General features: G+C 42.0%; 1 protein-coding gene across 1 annotated transcript; it reads right to left on the reverse strand.

Annotated features, from left to right (window-relative positions):
- Nucleotides 1-447: 447 nt before the first annotated feature.
- LOC137503380 (apolipoprotein D-like) lies at nt 448-21215 on the reverse strand. The gene is made up of 4 exons (XM_068230964.1): nt 21173-21215; nt 20282-20397; nt 16610-16987; nt 448-678 (listed from the first exon to the last, which is right to left on the reverse strand). The coding sequence occupies exons 1-4, from the start codon at nt 21213-21215 to the stop codon at nt 448-450; spliced, it is 768 nt and encodes a 255-aa protein (XP_068087065.1).
- Nucleotides 21216-21426: the final 211 nt, after the last annotated feature.

The following is a 21426-nucleotide window of genomic DNA, read 5'->3' on the forward strand; positions in this document are numbered from 1 at the left end:
TTCCATCACCTCAGTAAAATCAGACCTAGAGGAACTACATATTCCATTAGAGACCACAGAGAACCGATCTCAGTACCAACAGGTCATCCTACAGCGAGCCTTCCCACTGTCCCTCACAGACAAAAAGAGTACACGGACCTAAGTGGGCGGATGGAAGGAAGCAGGCAGTAAATGAAAGCGTATTGGGCCGAGAAAAAACAGAAGACCATTGCTTAGAGTTAAGATGAGCCCTGTGGTCCCTAGAAGGCCAAACCGAACCGAAGAAAAATGTAACCACATTACTACTTTCAAGACATGTCAATTTACGATACTTCGATAGAGCTGCGATTAGATTGAGTAAACACTGGATAGTCGTCCTCAAACACTACGCACTCTCCTCTTCTCACCCCTCGCTGCTCCACTATAAACCCAGACACGGCTGCGTCTGTTGACGTCCTCGACTTATCCCTAGCCGAAAAGATTCTTCACCGCGCCAAGTGCGGACGAGACTAATTTACCCACCCCTCGCGCCGCATTATCAACGTGGCGGCCGACGGTTCGCCCGAAACCAACCAACTTGCCGGGGATGGAGTCGTGGTGCATGTGTATGTTGAGGGCTTCCTTTTCATTAGGGCACTTGTCGTGAGGAATCTCATTCAGGGAGTCGCTCACGTGGAAAGACCTCAACTGGTGCAGAATCTGTAAGAAAAGCCGGGAAAACAAAAAGATGTAATTATTTACATTTCTCCACCATACAATAATGTTGTGAGATGTCAACCACACCTTACTATTCATTATGCTATTTCCCTTCTTTGACATGTATCGCGCCTTGCGATCTATTGTATCGGCTGATCATCCAAAGAGTGTGTCTGCATTATCGAACAACTCATCTGTACGTAGACAGATTCTCAGATTCGTCATTCTTTATTTCTGCCTAGTCTTGTCCTTTTTATCTGCCCTCTTATTTGTTCTTGTTCAGTTTTGAAAAAGGAAATGGCGAATGATTTTCCTGACATGGCTTTGTATCCTATAAAAGATACTTAACCGCTTTAAATATGGTACTGTGAAACTCTCGGTTTTTTCCAGAAGCTTTTTGTTCTTATTATCCATCAGGTAATTATTTTCTTTTCCTTATTATTTTGCTATTTTTGGTCCTCTTGCCATGGTTGTCTTTAAGTGTTTTCTGGGGTTATGTCTTTGTTATACTTTAATTTTATTGCAGACTTCTTTCTCATTGATCTTATATTCTCGTATGTCGGCCAATTTATATGTTCTGTTCGGAGACCAAGGGCAGTGTAGATCCCGTTATGTTTTGATTGGTTCGTGTGTGTGTGTGTGTGTGTGTACATGTGTGGAGACCTATTTTGTTTATGCATGGGCATTTCGACACCCTTTGGTGCTTTCTTGCTCGTCCTCTCTTGGTGTGTGCTATAGATGTGAACAGATAACGAGGGTTTTGACTGCATGATACGTTGTTACTGGTGTTTCTCTATTGGCCTGGTTCTGTGTTCGTTTTACCAGACTGGATTCACGAGCAAACTGATTGTTTTGACTATACGTGTTGTGAACTATTACGACATGCTTTGTCCCTCCGCCCTACGAATTGGTCTCTATGTGTGTTCGTTTGAATGAGTTTGATATCTGAATCTACATTGTTTTCTTTTTGTGTGTTCGATTTATCTTTTGTTATTTCATTCTTGTTTCTGGCTTTCCCAGCCATTCTCTCGTTTTGCTTTTGGCTCTCGCATCTTTTAACTTCATTTGTGTATTTTAAAGGCAACATGGAAATTTCGTATGTATTATGTTTTTTCCATGTACGTATTCACTTCCTTGCCTCGCCCACCTGCCCTCTCCTTACTTCTTATTTGATTATGATTTCTTTGTACCTGAAGGATAATAGATTTTTCTTTGGGAATTGTTGTCGCCACAAAAAATGGAGGTAATGTGGTAAAAAAAAAGGAGGAGGACACTTTGATTCGAGGTCACTCCATTGACCCCAAATATAAAAGGGTAATACCCTGGTGTCATAGCCTTTTTCTGCGTGACAGAGGCGACTTCCTAATTCGGTGGCATTCTTATTTCATGCTGATGGTATTGTAAAAAATAAGGAAACACAGAGAGAGTCTCACATGGCTCAACCATACATATTCTGATGTACCTGATACGTAAGTAACGTACCCCACTGTATTCTTTCTTCTCTAATATGAGGGTAAGGCAATTGTTATTATGTGTTTCCTGTACATTTGAATAAACTCCCTTATATTTAAGACTATCACTGTGTATGTGTATCGATTTTAGTGTTGAACAAACGAACGAACAAATAAAAACACCAAGTAAGGTAAACACAGGCTCAAATTACACCGGCACTCTTAGCAACGAGTCTCGTAAAGCAGGCTAATGCCAGCTTCTCAGCGCTCCAAGCGCCTGAACTGGTAACTACATGTGTGACCGGGCGAGTGAGAAGGCGTATTAGCGCAGCCATAGTAGAGGGCGATGGTCGAACATACGAGAAGGAAAAAAAAAAGAGAAGACGTGATTGGATGATAGGTTTTCTGGAGAGGAGCATTGTGATTGGAGGACACTCTACTAGCAGGGGTGGCAACATAAACAAAGCATACAGAATACAAGATCAAATTTACACAAACAAAATTTCTTCAACCGGACGGTGTTAACTGAAACTTCTTCCATCAGATATTTGATGAATGTTGAATTAGGCAACAGTACAGTAGAGCTGGCGGACAATTTGAAGAGACAGAGAGGGCAAACTCGTGGTTCAACTGTTATTATTATTATTATTATTATTATTATTATTATTATTATTATTATTATTATTATTATTATTATTATTATTATTATTATTATTATTGTACCAGGCGGTACACCTCTACACCGTTTATTTAAAAGTTGCGCCAGTTGAAACTCCTCTTCTGGAGGAAGGTTGAACTTTATCTATTCTATTAATTCTCTACTTTCTCAGAAGATGTCACCACGTGGAAAATTTTGAGTTTTTGAACTGTGTCACTTTTGATGTGTTTTTGTTTCGCTTGAAGTAAGAAGTGTGAACTTTCTCTTCTAGAGGACACTACTGAAGATCAACAATAGCGCACCCTAGTGCGGAGTCAAAGAACTATTTTGTTGGAGAAATTTTTATTTCAAAAGTTTGTTTCTTGTTAAATTTCTTTCTGTTATTGTTTAAGTTGGCTGTATACCCCTCTTTTTCCCCTTGTTTTAGATTTATCCAATCCCGAATTTCTTTTAGTAATTTCTGACCAATCTGGTGTATCTTCCCCCAACTTGTATCTGTTGCGGGGTCCTATCCAATAAAAACATTGTGGGCGGGTGTTTTCATTCCCCTAACGCCTAGAAACTTCCGCGAGAGTATATAAACTGCTGATTTTGGGGTCTCCGGGCCACTTCTGTTCCATCTTTCAGTGTATTAAGTATATAGCAGGAGGCGGGAAGCGCCTCTTTCTTCTTCAGCCGTTCAACACCAGGTAATGGCCTATTAATAACTTCTTTTCTTGCTAGGTCGGCAGTTTAACACTCGCGGCGGGTTCGAAGCATTTCCATCATGTAACCTTTTCCTAAAATGTAATTACTCTTTTCATCTTTTTCTTGTAAAGCTACATATTGGGATAGAGAGTGCTAACCCTCTCGAGCTCCCACTCACATTTGTTTTGAGGTGAACTTATTTTCTCAAACTATTCTTCGTTTATGTAATGTAAAGTGTTCTTCTCTAAGTCACCTCTGTAGTATGGGATTAGCCCTTGCGTTAGCGGCCCAGAGCCAGATTAGGTTTTAAAAACAAAGTGTATTAGGAGTGCAAGATCGCCTCCTCTCAAATTGTTATTTTAGAGGTCATGTAATCAACCTTCTTTTCATGTAATAGACCTCCGTAGGTTGGGTATTTTACCCCTGTGAATACGTCCTTAGAGGACAGCTTGAAGGTAGAGTTTGGTGTGGCCTTGTGATAGGCTTACAATTTTGAGAGCGGATCGCTCTTTGAAATTTGTTTCTGTATGCCTCGTGCAGGCTTTATGTGTAATGTTTGGAGCCAGTGCTCCTGGGCATGAATGGGGTTTTCTGCCCCTTGGCTAATTTTTTTTTTTTTGGAGTAAGGCGGGGCTGATTGCCCAAGAGTTATGAAGTAAGGGCACTGAGCCCGAATCCAGTAATATTGTACCTACTTTTTTGCTACTCTGTACCTGTTATGATTGTTATCTCTTGTTTTTGAAAAGAAAATATAACCTAGTTAAATTTTAAATTAATTTTACATTGCACGTTAATTTTGTAGCTTGAAACCCATTCACACCCGCACCTTCTTTCACCTCTACCTACCACGGATATCTCCGTAACAAGTGGTAGCAGAGCGTGGTTGAATGGGTCTCAATTTAGCCCCTTTTGACGGCTAAACATTGCTTTAATTCGAACTCTAACAATTTTCTCAGTTGCTGGAATTTTTTGAGTTTTTTTTAAATTGTTCTGTCATCATGTCCGGCCCTCGCGATGTTCTCCTCCTTAACTACTTGCGCAAAGAGGAGTTGATATACGAGTTAATTATCAGAAATGTGCAATCTGGAGGCACGGTTGCAATCGACACCAACAAGCTTAGAGAGTCCCTTGATTTGCCCATTTCCATCCCCAATTTGGGAGAGAAAGAAATTGATGACTCTCTTTCCACGATCGTCGAGAATATTACTGGGCTAGCATCTGTAGTCAGCTTTTTTGATGAAAACGATCCGTCTCCTAATCAAATTAAGCGTGTGCAAGGCAGGCTGTATCACTTTGCAAATAGAGTTAATGATCTGTTGTCTCTGAAGGTGAATGACGTTCAGAGGAAGCAAGCTAATACGCTCCTTGAAACTATCTCTGAATTGTCTAGTAAAGTCACTCAATTGTTAACTGGGGAAGTTCCTCCCAAATCTGATCAGCCCACCATAGTGAATGTAAGTAGTGAGGAAGAACCTGCTAAGGGAGAAGGCAATAGGATAACCGTTGCTGCTCAAACTATCTCTGCCCCATCGGACAACGAGTCTGAACGCCGCACATCGTTGAACAATGTACGTGCTGAATTAACTTCCTTGCCATTGAAACCTTTACCTACTATGTCGCCCGGGTTTAGCAGCTTGCCTCATCCATTGGCAATGTTGCTTAGAGGTATCTCTAAGTTTTCCGTCAACACCACCAGTGATGTAATTTCATTTTTAAGATTTCTAGTGGAATTTCAGGATCATGCTCTTGTTTTTTCTCTTTCGCCATGTCAAATTTTGCAAATTATCTATCCGTATGCTATTGGTATTCTCTCTGATAAAATCGTAAGAGCCATTGCCGAGCAATCATCTATTGAGGATTTCCATGCCCATTTGCTAGCTAACTTCATCCCGGCTAGGGCCAGGTCCTCCCTGATTCAGAAGTACTATTACCGTGTACAGCGCTTGGATGAAAACTTGGCTGATTTCATTCAAGATATCAAATTCTACACTAGGGTGTTTGCTCTGCACTTTCCTGAAGATCAGATTGTGCAGGCTATTGTAGAAGGTATTTCGCCATCCTACAGGTCATATTTGTGTTTCGCGGCGTGTCCGCAAACCTTCTCTGAACTTGAAGCATTGGCCGTCTCAGCGGAAGGAGTTAGATACGCCGATTCTTTGCGTGTCGCGAAAGAACCCCCGCCTTCCTTTAGTAACACTCGGCCTCCACCTCGCCGACCAGTCAATCCCCGTAAATGTTATGCTTGCGGGTCGCCTGACCATCTGCGGAATAAGTGTCCTCTGATCAAGTCAAGTGGGACAAGGAATGGAGCAGGGTCATCACAAGGCTGTTTTAAGTGTGGGGCCTTCTCACATATCGCCAAGAATTGCCCAAACTCAAATAGCACCCCCTCCTGCTCAACTTCTGGTGCAAATTCCAGCTATGCCAATAATAAAAAGTGACTAGTGGCGTCGGCTGAGCCGACTAATCCATCTTCCCGAGACTTAGCCCCTAGTAAACAGGTTGTAAATGCAGAGAACGACCAGCCTTCAAATTCATCTTTTGAATGCCCTAAAGAGTGTCTTAGGATTGCGGCGGATACCCCCGCACCTGTTCCTTTTCTTAAGATTGAGTTAAATAACGAGCCTATAACAGCTCTCTTAGATTCAGGCAGTGTTTGTTCCATTATTTCGGCTGATTGGTATTCTAAATTGAAATCTGTTTGTAAACTCCCTGACTATGACTCATCTCCTGTTAAATATGTTTCGGCTAATTCATCTCCATTAGAAATTCTAGGTTCCTTACATGTCAAAATTCGGGTTTTTAAATTTACATGGAAGATCAAATTGTTTGTGGCCAAGCGTTTGTCTTGCCCCATCATATTGGGAGCGGACTTCATTTCTCACACTGGTCTTGTGCTCGATCTCCAGAGTAGGTCGTGCACATTCAAATTTGCGTCCAATTGTAGAATTCCCTTGTTAAAGTGTAATTCTGTATCATGTTCATCTATTTCGCCTACCCAGGATGAGATGTTGTTAGACCTTAGACATCTACCTGAGGAGCAGGCTGATAGTATTCGGAAACTGTGTCAGTCGTTTCCCGAGGTGTTCTCTGATACTCTTGGTGTTACTGACCTTATTGAATACAAAATTGAGGTCACGGATTCGATTCCTGTCCGTTTTCCACCGTATAGGCTATCTCCACCTAAAATGAAGGCTCTGAAAGAAATCATCGATCAGATGTTGAAGGATGGTATTATTAGGCCCTCTAAGTCAGCGTATTCTTCGCCTATTTTTCTAGTCCCGAAACCCCAAGGAGGCTTCAGGCCTGTCATTGATTACAGGGCTCTCAATCGGAAGGTGGTGTTGCAATCTGTGCCCCTTCCCGACCTTCATTCTTGCTTTTCATGGTTTCGTAAGGCCAAGTTCTTCACCATCTTGGACTTGAATCAGGCCTATAATCAAATTCCCCTTGCCGAAGAGTCTAAACATCTTACAGCGTTTGCCACGGACTGGAATTTATATGAATACAACCGCGTGCCTTTCGGGCTCCCCACGGGGGCAGCTGTGCTCACTAGGCTACTAGATAGGGTCTTTTCCGACATCAAATTTGAGTACTTATATCACTACTTGGATGATGTCGTCGTATTTTCCGAGACTTTTGAAGAACATCTAGATCATCTGCGAGAAGTTCTGAATCGCCTTCGTAAGGCTGGGTTAACTGTTAAGTTGTCCAAGGTTGCCTTTGCTAAGCCCTCTATGTCATTCCTAGGGCATATTGTGTCACCTGATGGTGTAGCAGTCGATCATTCTAGAACACAGGCCATCCGTGATTTTAAACCTCCCAAGGACATTAAAGGTATCGCCAGGTTCATTGGCATGGTGAATTTCTTCAGGAAGTTCATTCCTAATTTTGCTAATAGAGCGGCGCCCTTAAACCTTCTCCGTAGGAAAGGCATCAAATTCGAGTGGGGACCGTCTCAACAAGCCGCTTTTGAAGACCTTAAATTAGCTCTCTGTAATGCCCCTGTACTTGCTATGCCTGATTTCTCGAAGAAATTCATCGTCCAAACCGACGCGTCGTCGTCGGCGGTAGCTGCAGTCCTTCTTCAAGAGACTGAACTAGGGAGGCGCCCCATCGCCTATGCATCTAGGACTCTCTCGGCTCAAGAAGCAAAGTACTCCATATATGAGCTTGAAGGTTTGGCAGTTTTATTTGCCTTAGAAAAGTTCCGTCTCTATCTGGAACATGTCAAATTCGACTTGGAGACAGATAATCAAGCCTTAAGCTGGGTCTTAGGTAGGCCGCGTCGTACTGGTCGTATAGCCCGTTGGGCCATCCGTATTTCTGCCTTCCAATTCGATGTACGACATATCAGAGGTACTGAAAATGTTGTTGCTGATGGACTCAGCCGTATGTTTTCTAACGACGTCGAGACCCATGAACCTGTCGACAGTTCATCACCTTCCGAGTCCATACTATCTGAGGTTAATGCCATCCTAACAGATGCTCCCATGCTCTTTAGGGATATCGAGAAATACCAACGTGAAGATCCGACGCTGGGTCCGATAATGGAAACCCTTTCTTCTGGGGAACATGTCGTCCCTTATGTTCTGAGGAATGGTGTTCTATGTTGCCCTTCGAGGCATGATAAGTTGATGAAAGTTGTTGTTCCAGCGGTTCTTGTACCTATGATCTTCAAATACTATCATGAGACCCCATTGGGGGGGCATCTTGGAATCTTTAAAACTCGTGAAAAGATTCGTGAAATGTTCATATGGAAAGGTATGGACGGTGAAATTCGGGAACTCGTAAAAGCTTGTAAATCTTGTTTGATCAGTAAACCCACCATGTCCACTAAAGTAGGCCTTTTGTCTTCTCATCAAGCGTCGCGCCCCATGGAACGCCTGTATATTGATTATGTGGGACCCTTCCCCCAGTCAAAGGGCAATGCCAACAAGTTCATCTTTGTGTGTGTAGATGGTTTTACAAGATTTTCCTGGTTATTTCCGACTAAGCTGGCTACCGCTCAGTCAACCATTACTTGCTTAAATTCTATTTTTGCTTCTTTTGGTCCGTGTCAATATATTGTATCTGATAATGCTAAGGCGTTCACATCAAATTTATTTCGTAAATTCTGTTTTGACTTGTCCATCTCTCATGTAACTACTTCTGCTTATTACCCTCAACCATCTCTGGCTGAACGGGTTAACCGTAATCTCAGGTCCGCACTCATTGCCTATCATCATGAAGATCATTCTAGGTGGGACACGTCCCTGCATTGGTTAGCTTTGGCTTTGAATTCGGCGGTTCATGAATCACACAAATTTACTCCAGCTTCTTTGATGTTTAAGTTCGTTCCCAACACGCCGCTCTCTAACCTCTGGTCTCTGAATGACATTCTGCCCGAGACAATAGATCCGGACAACATTAAAGATCTTTGGAAGAAGGCTAAAGCTAATCTTAAAGTATCTCATGAAAAGGTTAGGGAAAGGTATGATCGTGGACGGAGACCCACCACTTTGAAGGTAGGTGACCAGGTTATGGTCAAAAATTTTGTTCCCGCGGGCAAGCTTGCCCCCAGATTTCATGGGCCTTGTATCATTCTCGATTTTCTTACGCCGGTTACCTTATTGCTAAGTAATCCAGCCACCGAGAGGATATTTAGAGTTCACCTGTCCCAGGTGAAACCGGTGTAATTTCTGTGTTAACTTGCTTCATATTATTTTGAAAGGATATGAAGGTTATATTTTTTTTTTTGAGTTTCACTTTTAAGGCATTCTGCCCCTTCTGTAATATTTTGGTTTTAGATGTAAGCCTTGTGTAAAACCTGCCCCGACCCGTTAAACTGCCATCCTGTTCTTGCCACGGCCATTACCACGCTCCCGTCTCCTGCTCCACCTTACACTGTGGCTTCATAATAGTAAATGCCATGGATATCTACACGCCGCTGGCCCCTCAACCTCTCCACAAGCCAGTACCCTCAAAGAAAATGATTGTCCAACACAATTCTGCCGCCTAGCTTTAATGTTTCAGCGCCCCCGCAGCCGCGCAGCGCCGTGCAGCGACTGGGGAGGGGGATGGGCCCCCTCCTCTCCAGCGAGGACGACATGTGCACGGCGAGCCGGAGCTCTCCTCCCGGCCAAGGCTGATGTGCGACGCACGACCTGCTACATGCCCGCAGCCTGTATCTGTTCACCGCGGGCGCGGCGTACTTCAACACCTCTGCTCCCCTCATAGTGCGGGCGAGCGGTATCTCAGGGTACTTGAGGGGTCCGAGCGGCCTCCGTTGGACGCAAGCTGCAACGGCCGGTCTGGCCATCCGACTCAATCTACATCAACTACATGGACAGTCACCATAAGCAATAACTACACTTGGGAATTCAACAACAATATTTGGTGGACATTGCAAAATTTTTCTTCACCTTTAAGTATTAAAAGTTTATCTTCAGAAATTCAAATTCTACAAACATAAAGACTTTCATTCACCTGCAACAACAACATTTTGAAACTGAATTAAGAAATCTTGTAAATGCTTCTGCTATCTATCTTCGTATCAACATCATTACTTGGACTTTGTTTCAAACTGATTTCATGTGTCACCCCTGGAGGAACTTTTGGGGGGGGAGGTCTGTACCGGGCGGTACACCTCTACACCGTTTATTTAAAAGTTGCGCCAGTTGAAACTCCTCTTCTGGAGGAAGGTTGAACTTTATCTATTCTATTAATTCTCTACTTTCTCAGAAGATGTCACCACGTGGAAAATTTTGAGTTTTTGAACTGTGTCACTTTTGATGTGTTTTTGTTTCGCTTGAAGTAAGAAGTGTGAACTTTCTCTTCTAGAGGACACTACTGAAGATCAACAATAGCGCACCCTAGTGCGGAGTCAAAGAACTATTTTGTTGGAGAAATTTTTATTTCAAAAGTTTGTTTCTTGTTAAATTTCTTTCTGTTATTGTTTAAGTTGGCTGTATACCCCTCTTTTTCCCCTTGTTTTAGATTTATCCAATCCCGAATTTCTTTTAGTAATTTCTGACCAATCTGGTGTATCTTCCCCCAACTTGTATCTGTTGCGGGGTCCTATCCAATAAAAACATTGTGGGCGGGTGTTTTCATTCCCCTAACGCCTAGAAACTTCCGCGAGAGTATATAAACTGCTGATTTTGGGGTCTCCGGGCCACTTCTGTTCCATCTTTCAGTGTATTAAGTATATAGCAGGAGGCGGGAAGCGCCTCTTTCTTCTTCAGCCGTTCAACACCAGGTAATGGCCTATTAATAACTTCTTTTCTTGCTAGGTCGGCAGTTTAACACTCGCGGCGGGTTCGAAGCATTTCCATCATGTAACCTTTTCCTAAAATGTAATTACTCTTTTCATCTTTTTCTTGTAAAGCTACATATTGGGATAGAGAGTGCTAACCCTCTCGAGCTCCCACTCACATTTGTTTTGAGGTGAACTTATTTTCTCAAACTATTCTTCGTTTATGTAATGTAAAGTGTTCTTCTCTAAGTCACCTCTGTAGTATGGGATTAGCCCTTGCGTTAGCGGCCCAGAGCCAGATTAGGTTTTAAAAACAAAGTGTATTAGGAGTGCAAGATCGCCTCCTCTCAAATTGTTATTTTAGAGGTCATGTAATCAACCTTCTTTTCATGTAATAGACCTCCGTAGGTTGGGTATTTTACCCCTGTGAATACGTCCTTAGAGGACAGCTTGAAGGTAGAGTTTGGTGTGGCCTTGTGATAGGCTTACAATTTTGAGAGCGGATCGCTCTTTGAAATTTGTTTCTGTATGCCTCGTGCAGGCTTTATGTGTAATGTTTGGAGCCAGTGCTCCTGGGCATGAATGGGGTTTTCTGCCCCTTGGCTAATTTTTTTTTTTTTGGAGTAAGGCGGGGCTGATTGCCCAAGAGTTATGAAGTAAGGGCACTGAGCCCGAATCCAGTAATATTGTACCTACTTTTTTGCTACTCTGTACCTGTTATGATTGTTATCTCTTGTTTTTGAAAAGAAAATATAACCTAGTTAAATTTTAAATTAATTTTACATTGCACGTTAATTTTGTAGCTTGAAACCCATTCACACCCGCACCTTCTTTCACCTCTACCTACCACGGATATCTCCGTAACAATTATTATTATTATTATTATTATTATTATTATTATTATTATTATTATTATTATTATTATTATTATTATTATTATTATTATTATTATTATTATGTTCGTATGGACCCAATGGATCACGCAAAGCTCTAACGATTCTGTTTTCTGAGTTGCCAAACAGCTCTCATCCTTTCTCCGTGGATCCTTTTTCGTTCTTCTGTCCACTTTGCTCCAGTCTTCTTTTTCACTTCGTTCTCTGGTTGCACTTTCCATCCATATTTTTTTTTCCTATAGAGGTTTCTGTCCGCGGTGTCAGTTGAGTCCATATGGGCTTTTTCCACATCCTTCTTCACTTCCAGTACCCATGGAATATGTTTTAGATGTTCCATGTAGAAGAGAATCTTGTGTGTCAGTCTACTTGCCGGCAGTCTGCGAACGTGCCCATAACATTTCAGACGTCTTTTGCGGATGTCCGATGCAATGTTGGAAAGTTCTTCTGTCACTTTGCGTGACCTCAGTCTACATCCATCTTCTGTTTTTCGGGAGCCGAGAATTTCCCTCAGGATTCTTCTTTCTTCTTTTAAAATGTTTTCTAGGTCACCTTTCCCGTTTACTGTAAGGGTCTCGCTGGCCTATAAGACTCCGGGCTTGATTACTGTATTGTAGTGTCTGATCTTTGCATGGCGGGCCACGCACTTTTTATTGTATATGTTGTGAACCCTACCGTAGGCTTTCGGAAGTTTTTGTTAGGCGAATTTTCTGGGTAGCCTTCTCGCCTCCCGTTGGTTCAAATATTTCCCCCAAGTATTTGAAGTGTGGTACTCGGTTGATTTGCCCATAGTCGTGTTCAAATTTTCGATGTCAAGTCTTGAGCAGAAGAACTTGGTCTTTTCAAAGGAAATTTGTAGGCATACCTTTCCAGCACATTCGCTAAGGGTTTCAATTTGTTTAACGGCTGCGACTATATCATCTGTCAGTATGGCCAGGTCATCTGCAAAAGCGAGGCAGGATATCTCAATACCGTCTTTGGGTCGTCCTAGTCGTATGGAGCGCCAGGATTCCATGTCTTTCAATGCCTTCTCCCACTCGCGGATGACTTTGTCTAGGACGAGGTTGAAAAGAAGCGGTGATAAGCCGTCACCTTATCGGATGCCAGTTTTAATCGGGAATGGTTCAGAGATCTCCCCCATGAATTTAACTTTGGAGATAGTATCAGTGAATGTTGCCTTGATGAGAATGAGGGTCTTGGAATCAAGCCCCAGTTCCTCAAGAATAACGAAGAGAGACTGTCGATCAACCGAGTCGTACGATTTCCTGAAGTCGACAAAAATGCAGATGACCGGTTTGTTCCTCAATGCTTTGTATTTAAGAGTTGCCTTCAAGTTGAATATTTGTTCTGCACACGAACGACCAGTGAGGAAGCCTGCTTGAAATTCGTCAATATTTTGTTCAAGTTGTTCTAGCGTTCTCTTCAAAAGGCAAGCTGAAAGAATTTTGTATGCCACTTGGAGAAGAGAAATGCCCCTGTAATTGTTCACGTCAGTCTTATCTCCCTTTTTGTGTAATCGGTGGATGAGGGCGCACTTTCAGTCCTGAGGTAATTCTTCCGATTGCCATATATTTGTAATACCGAGCTCGATAGCTGCAGTCGCTTAAGTGCGGCCAGTATCCAGTATTCGGGAGATAGTGGGTTCGAACCCACTGTCGACAGCCCTGAAGATGGTCTTCCATGGTTTTCCATTTTCACACCAGGGAAATGCTGGGGTTGTACCCTAATTAAGGCCACGGCCGCTTCCTTCCCATTCCTAGCCCTTTCCTTTCCCATCGTCGCCATAAGACATATCTGTGTCGGTGCGACGTAAAGCAACTTGCAAAAAAAAGATATCTGTAATGATTTTAGTGAGTTCCTTTGAGGGAGTTAGGTCCAAGATTTTTCGGAAGTTCCGCAATGATGCCATCTTCTCCAGTTTATTATTATTATTGTTGTGTGTGTCCTCCGCACTCTAGCTCCGCGCCTGCACGCTCCGCAGCCCGCCGTATCACCGATGTTTCCAGAGCCTACGAGGTGACTGCACTGCGCCTGGCATGCTCGTCTGTGACGTCAGCCATCGCTATATAAGGAGCGACGTTCCTCGCCTTACCAGGACTACCCCAGTGTCCAACGGCCACACCACACCGCAAGTCAAACACGGAGGCATCCTCTTAAAAATGTGTCTTGAACACGTGGACTGATTGCTGGTTGTGAGGTCTCACCTCCGGACATTGCCTCATCTTCCTGATTCCCGTAGCCACGTCGAGCTCCGAGTTAAGCATTCTGCTACTCTCTCAAGTCCTCACCAGTGCTCCGACGACTATCTTTGCAATCTGCGAATTAGAATATGAATGCAAGTTCCTTCCAAGCCTAAGTCTAATACTAGCATTCTGCTAACGCAACTCTCTCTACAAGTTACACTTGTTATCCCACAGCAGATAGTTTCGACTATCTAAGGACATTTCCCAGTGGAACAAACTATCTCCTCAAGATAGGATTTAATGTGTACATAGGACTCTCACTTTGTAAATGTATATATGCCACAGACTTTCAGTCTATCATTTAATATCAGCATTAACTGCGTGCAATCAATCAAGCTTCAAGACAAGTTTCATTATATTTGTTGTAAATACTGTATAAAACTACTGAAGCAATAAACTTTATGTTGTGTTACTGTATACCAAGTTCCTTGTATACAACAATTATCATTATCGTTGCTGTTCATTGTAATAATATAAACCTTGTACTACGAAATAAACTTGTAACTTTCCTTGTCAGGAAAGGGGGAGGAGGGGGGAGCTTCTTAGCGCCGCTACTGAAGTCAACCTTGTCATAAGAGCGATACTGTTTTCTTAACACGGAGTAACCTATAGCTTACTGTGTGCTGTCATATCCTCTTTGTTCTCTGAGATCCGTTGCACCGGCCGCTGGCCTTCGGTACATGCGAATCACTTAATGTGTTCTGTAAGAGTGTTTTCATTGAAGCCTAGTAACATATTGTACACCGTAAAAAAAAAAAGACATCAAACTTTTCAGAATGTCACACCGGAGTTCTATTTGTGATATTTGTAAACACATCTACTGTCGGTGTAATTGTGACAGGTGTATTTCGGAATGAATGATAACATTCTTATGCTAAAAGCAACATTTAAAAATGATTCTTATGGGTGCGTATTTCAGGGTTCCGACTGCGTCTTTTCATGCGCCGTGAAGATTTATCCGTTTAAAGATTGAATATTCGAATCCTCAAATGTGCGTAGAGCTCAGAGATTAGTAGTCTTTGAAATAATCATAAATAATTGTATTTGAACAACACATATTTTAATTTTTAATTTTTTAAAATCATTACATGGTCTAAATTTTGCTTTAATTGAAGTGACTCTGTCCGGCTCCATGGCTAAATAGTTAGCGTGTTAGCCTTTGGCCACAGGGGTTCCCGTTTCGATTCCCGGTAAGGCCTGAAATTTTAACCATCATCGGTTAATTTCGCTGGCACGTGGACTGGGTGTGTATGTGGTCTTCATCATCATTTCATCCTCATCATGACGCGCAGGTTGCCTACGGGAGTCAAATCTAAAGACCTGCACCTGGCGAGCCGAACATGTCCTCTGATACTCCCGGCACTAAAAGCCATACGCCATTTCAATATTAAACTAGTGATTCGAATTATGAGAAACATGTTGAGTGGAAATTTGATAGTTTTAATGGTAAATTTCATATTTAATAATCATTTCTTCTCCGGACAGGGTTATCTATGATGAATAAATGGTCATTTTTGAACTTTATATTATTTTTCTCAGTTTCATTACACTGAGTGGCCAAAGGGGTGTCCGATTAGAAAATGTGCCGTGTATGACCCCTGAGCGTTGCGTGGCTGAGCAGTCGCGAGTTAACCGACTTTGAACGCGGAATGATCATCGGCGCATCGCTCACACGCGAATTCCGGTTTACGAGGTCAACAGTGCCAAAGGGGCGCAATGAGAATGTTACCGCCCGCGCAAACAACCACACGGAAAGACTACAGGTGTTTAACGAACGGGCATCACGTCGCCTCCACAGAACCATACTGATGCTCCACGGGCTACTGTGTGTCAGATCACCGCCCAGTTGAACGTTGGGAGTCAGGAACCCATTTGTACCAGGACTGTAAGGAGGCAACTGCACCGTATAGGCTTCACCAGCCGACTGCCGACTCGTGTCCCTTTGCTGACACCTCGACACAGAGCTCAACGACGTGCATGGGCCCGCAACCATCGGCAGTGGACCACGGAACAGTGTGGTATGATCCGATGGATCCCGGTTCCAGCTGTATCGAGCGAGAGTGTGGCGTATGTCCCATGAAGCTATGGATCTTGCGTGTCAACAAGGTTGTGACCAGGCGGAACGTGGATCAGGTCTGGTCTGGATGGCGTTCTCATGGTCACAATTAGGCCCCACTGTCCGGCTGCAGGGAGCACTGGCAGGTGCACGTTTCGTGGATATTCTTTCAGACCATCTGCATCCCTTTCTGGCCCTACAGTACCCTGATGGAGATGCCATGTTTCAGAAAGACAATGCGCCATGTCACCGCTGTGTAGTGGCACGCAAGTGGTTAGAGTGAAGTTATGACCATGGATTGGCCCTCCAGATCACCCATCTTAATCCAATCGAGCATTTATTGGGTGCTGTCTGTGCTGCTGTACGCTCCACGAACCCCGCACCAACTACACAGACCAATTGTGGGTAGCAGTGCAAGATACATAGGTCCAGATCCTTCCAGAACCATTCCAACACCTTGTAGTGTCAATGCCTGGCCGTATTGCTGCCATTTTGAGGGCTCGTGGAGAAGCAACTGGTTATTAACATCATATTCAGTGTCTTCCCATGACTTTTGGCCACTCACTGTATGTCCTCTCTGCACCGTTTTTTATATTATCCTGATCACATGAGATTAAGATTCTCATCACGTGTACAGTATGTAAGAACAGTGAGCATGTGATAGGATGACAAGGTTGATCATTCCCCAAATAGGTTATATTTTTAGGCTCACCTTATCAATTAAATTATTGTCGAGGGTCGGATTTCGAGACAGGATGGAGGCAGACAGACGATGTGTGGAGGGCAGTTTCTGGCATGTGAAGACTCCAGCGTAGTTGTGGTAGTCCGTGGTGAAGACGATGTAGGAGGCGGTGCCTGCCAGGTTCAGAGGGAAGTCGACGATCATCTCGGCAGGGATGTCGGGGTTGGGCACGCTCAGTTTTGCCGTGTTGCGGTAGGTTTTGTCGATGTTGACGAGCCCCAGTAACCAATTATCACTCACCTCTTCCAGCAGGTAGCCTCCTTTAGTGTCGTTATCAACACGGAAATTGTTGACGAGGCAGCGACTACGTTGGTTTGTCTCCTGGATCACATACCATTTCCCCAAGAACTGGAACACATTATGGAATAGAATAGAACAGAGTACTCCCATCTCCTAGCTCCGGATCGCCTGGAACTAGGGAGCGAGCGCTCTTTTAATGCAATTCATTGAAGTTTGATACATGCATTACATTTTCCTCTTACAATTATTTGACTATTATTACGCTAAATCCATATATTAAAAATGGTTACTAAAAACTGCTTTGGCAAATCCGTTCGTCCATTCTAATGGGCCTATTTGCTTCATGTTTCTTTTATTCTCTCCAGAATTACCTGCCAATGAATCATGAGACATTGCTAGGACTCTAAGTTCAGCCAACTTTGAGTAATCATAAAATGATCACTCCAATATTGCAGGCGAAGGCTTACCCTAACCCGCAATACATTCTGTACTTAGCTGGTTGCTAAGTGACTAACACTTTCATTAATATTCTGATGTATGCGTTGTTCATTCTTACTAATGTCATTGCGTCCGCCTGTCACCGACCGGGTCAGGGGTTTTTAATTGTAAATGATTAATATCCCTGGCCTGGGGACTGGGTTTTTATGTCATCCTTAACGTTCCTTTCCTCACATTCAACACTCGACACTTCCGCAATTCCAATTACACGCAGGTTCGTATCATATGGTGCAAGTAGTGGTAAAAGATCTCAAGAGTCGACGCTACGACCAAATATAATTTTTTTAAATGTCATAGCATGCAGCCATGTTTGATTACCACCTGCCACTTTCTCTGATCACGGAAGAATATTCCCTGCTAGACACTCTTTGATTCTCTAACCTTTGCCAGCTTCCAAATATACTCAACAGATGGCAGAGCGTTCCTAATAACTTTCACTTTGCTGAGAGAGAAACGTCTACATACAAACAGAGCCTATCATGAAATACGCCTTAGACGTTATCTGGGAACACCTATCGAAGCTGGATTAGAAAGAGTGAAGGCCGTGTATGTTATAAAAGTTGTCTTCCTGACTAAAAACGCTCCTTCGAGACTAACCTATGAGCTTACAGGACAACCGCTCTGTATAGAAGAACTAGGATTAACAATACCAAGATTTACATCAAGAATTAAGGATAAAGAAACGAATATATGGATAGATGTTTAGCAAACAAAGGGCACCATGGTGTCAGTTTGACGTCGAACTGCGGCATGCTATAACGGGCTTCTTATTAAATGTTCATAAAACCCTACGACAGACATATCAAGACGAGTTATCTGCCCTAATTATAAGGAATGCTGTGGAGTAGCTCGGGTCTTCTAGTATAATTTATTTTCTCCTAGACGGTTAACAGTGCTATATTGTCTCGGACAACATGTATCTCCCCTTTCCTTAGCTTATTAAGTGCTTACTTTTGAGTCGCAAGTCTTTTGGATTATCCTGCCATTAACAACACTTATCGGTTGAATTATGAATAGAAGATAATGATACGACAATACAACAATGTACATTTGATGTTCTGTTTAACCTACTGGTAATTATATTCACTATTCTAGGACACGCAGGCCTCTTATCCTCATCCTTCCTCATCCTCGTTTGCATTTGTTTTGATTTTTTAAATTTCCTTTCCCCACATACATTTTAAATTACAAAAATACAAAAAAATTGCTATTCTTCCTGATGTAATGCACTCTATTTAATAGTTTAACAATTGTATAGAATTCTCTCTCTCCTTCTATTTTTATTTTATATTCACTTCCCAGATGTTTTACGCTCAGTGCTTCGGTTGCTCTATAAACTCTTAATAGATCCGCTTCTTCCACTTCTTCTCCAACAGAGTAGACAATTATTTTCATTATTTCTGTCTCTCTCTCCCTCACCACAGCATTCCTCTCACTTCTCTGTTACACTTCCTTGAAGTCTTTACATCCCATCAAGTGTCTTCCTTGGTCTTTCTCTTCCTTTCTTTCCTGATATTTTCCTTCGGAGACGTTTACTGGGAAGTCATTATGTCTCAGGATATGGCTTACAAGTTTTAACTTCTTTCAGTGTCCTTTATCGGTCTCTGTTGGCTCATTATAGAACAGAGATTTCAAAAATGGCGTCTTTAAAAAAATATCTTAAGAAATGTGAAGAAAATTTACAAAAAATATTTCTTAGCTCGTTCAAAAATGTATTAATGTTTATACCCTTTATAGACCTAAGTCAGAACTAATTCATTCTTTAATATTATTTCCTCTTTTTAAGTATTCACATGGTCTAAATAGATTATTTTCAATTCTAAAATCCAAACTCCTCACAACCACGCCAAGATCACTGTGGACATTTGTCTCCCTCGTGAACACTCGAGATTTTCTTCTGTGAAGACGCAGAGCGCAGTTCTCTGCTAAACGTAAAGAGTTTCAGCTTGTTTTCTTGATATGGCATTTGCCCAAAAGCCTATAAGTACGGCCCGTGAAAGCCTCAATATTAAAAATATATAAATTGTTGTATTGTCGGGTCATTAACTTCCATTCTTAATAAAGATATTGTTAAATAAGGTATGTTGTTAATGGTAGGATCCTTCTAAAGACTTGTAACACAAAAGTAAGCATTAAATAAACTAAGGAAAGGGAAAATAGAATCATGTTGTCCTAGACAATATAGCATTGTTAACGTCTGGGACAAAATAAATTATATTTAGTGTAGTAATAGTCAAATAATTATCATATATATTATTTCAGTAGTATAGATCCCTTTTGCGGCCCTCACAAGTAACCGATCGTGACAAATGAGCATTCAAAAGAAAGAGAACAGATTTTGGCAGTGACGAAGTGTACTCTCATTTCATAAATATCGATTATTTATTTAAAATACGAGTTTTAAAAATTGTACGAAGTGTGCGATTTGCAAATACTGTTGTTGTAAGAAAATACGCGCCATTATCCACTTCACATTTTCGCCGCTGGGAGGCCGGTTTTATTTCATTATAATACGCTGTAATTATCAGTTAAGGAAAGAATGATAATAAAACCAAGAATTACTTCCGGAACATTCGTCAGGATAATAATGCACTTGCATTTGATTCCGTTCAAGTGGAAACCATAAATGTTAAAAAATCAAAGATTACATTAAGTGGTCTAATATTGCACTGATTTGTGTATTCCTTAGTTCACCAGGGGGCTACTCCACCACATACTTTATGAACATGCGAGATTTCTCGCACGGGTCCCCTAGTAAGACAAAACTATAATCCATGGATCAAACTTAATCAATTTCTGTAAATGATTACTCTCTCCGTAATTTCAGGCGATCCGCTACTCGGGGGTGGCAGTACTCTATAGGGAGCCATGAAATTCATCGTTATATTTTACGCAGTATCTTACCGCAGGCATGTAGAAATCACGCAAGGGCTCCACTGTGGGGCACTTGCCCAAGTGGTAAGTGTGACCTTGGACCAGCCCAAAGACAGCCCCTAGCACCGTAAGAGCCACCGACATTCCTGGAAACACAAAAATCTGGGTAGTTAATGTGCAAAAACATAAATTCTATTCCACAAAAATGCATGTTAGATTTCCATAACCTCTAGGAGCAACCAGTCGAAACGTATAACTTATATTGAAATAATAATCAAAGGCAGGGAAAACGATAGATTGTAGGGGATTTGGACCACTTAACTTTAAACGCCCATAATTTGATTGACCTTAATGAAAATTTCTCAAATTTTATACACGATACTTAGTGCAATGTATTAAATGATTTGGTGAAAATAAATGTTATCTTTAGAGTCTGTTTAAAAGAAACATTTATTCTAAAATTTGTTATCGTGTAATTTGAACTGGTAAATATAAACAATGTTCGCCTCTGTGGTGTAGTGGTTAGCGTGATTAGCTGCCACCCCCGGAGGCCCGGGTTCAATTCCCGACTCTGCCACGAAATTTGAAAAATGGTTCGAGGGCTGGAACGGTGTCCACTCAGCCTCGGGAGGTCAACTGAATAGAGGTGGGTTCCTCTAGGCAAGTATGTATTGGTAATTGTAGTATATAATGCGTTTACGTAAATAGAAACACAGTCAATCTCTGAGAATTAAAAAACAAATCATTTTTGAAAGTATCAAGTTTATCTAAGCCAACAAGTGTTTACATTATCACATACAAATACTGAAATATCACCAGAAGAGGTAGAAAGAAATCAAAAAATATTTACATTAGCGAATCCTCCTTAATATCAATACAGATTCTTTTTATAGTTATCCCCTCTTCATTTTTAAAACTGACCATTAAAACCCTGGATCGTGTAATCAGTCTTCATCACCCTCATCCTCCAAACCATTCACATTATTCCATTTTAGAATAACTTTGTAAAATCGTCTTCCTCCTTATCCTGCGGAATGTATGTTGGAGCTGCTCGATATGGGAACAGAACCCTCAGGTCTCCTATGCCTGGCCGAATTAGCTTGAATGTGTGTTTCAAATACTGTAACTCTCAATGTAGAGAGAAACAACAACGTTTTGACACACCATGAAAGAAC

The sequence above is a fragment of the Anabrus simplex genome, chromosome X, assembly GCF_040414725.1.
Source record: "Anabrus simplex isolate iqAnaSimp1 chromosome X, ASM4041472v1, whole genome shotgun sequence".
NCBI classification, from domain to species: Eukaryota; Metazoa; Arthropoda; class Insecta; order Orthoptera; family Tettigoniidae; genus Anabrus; species Anabrus simplex.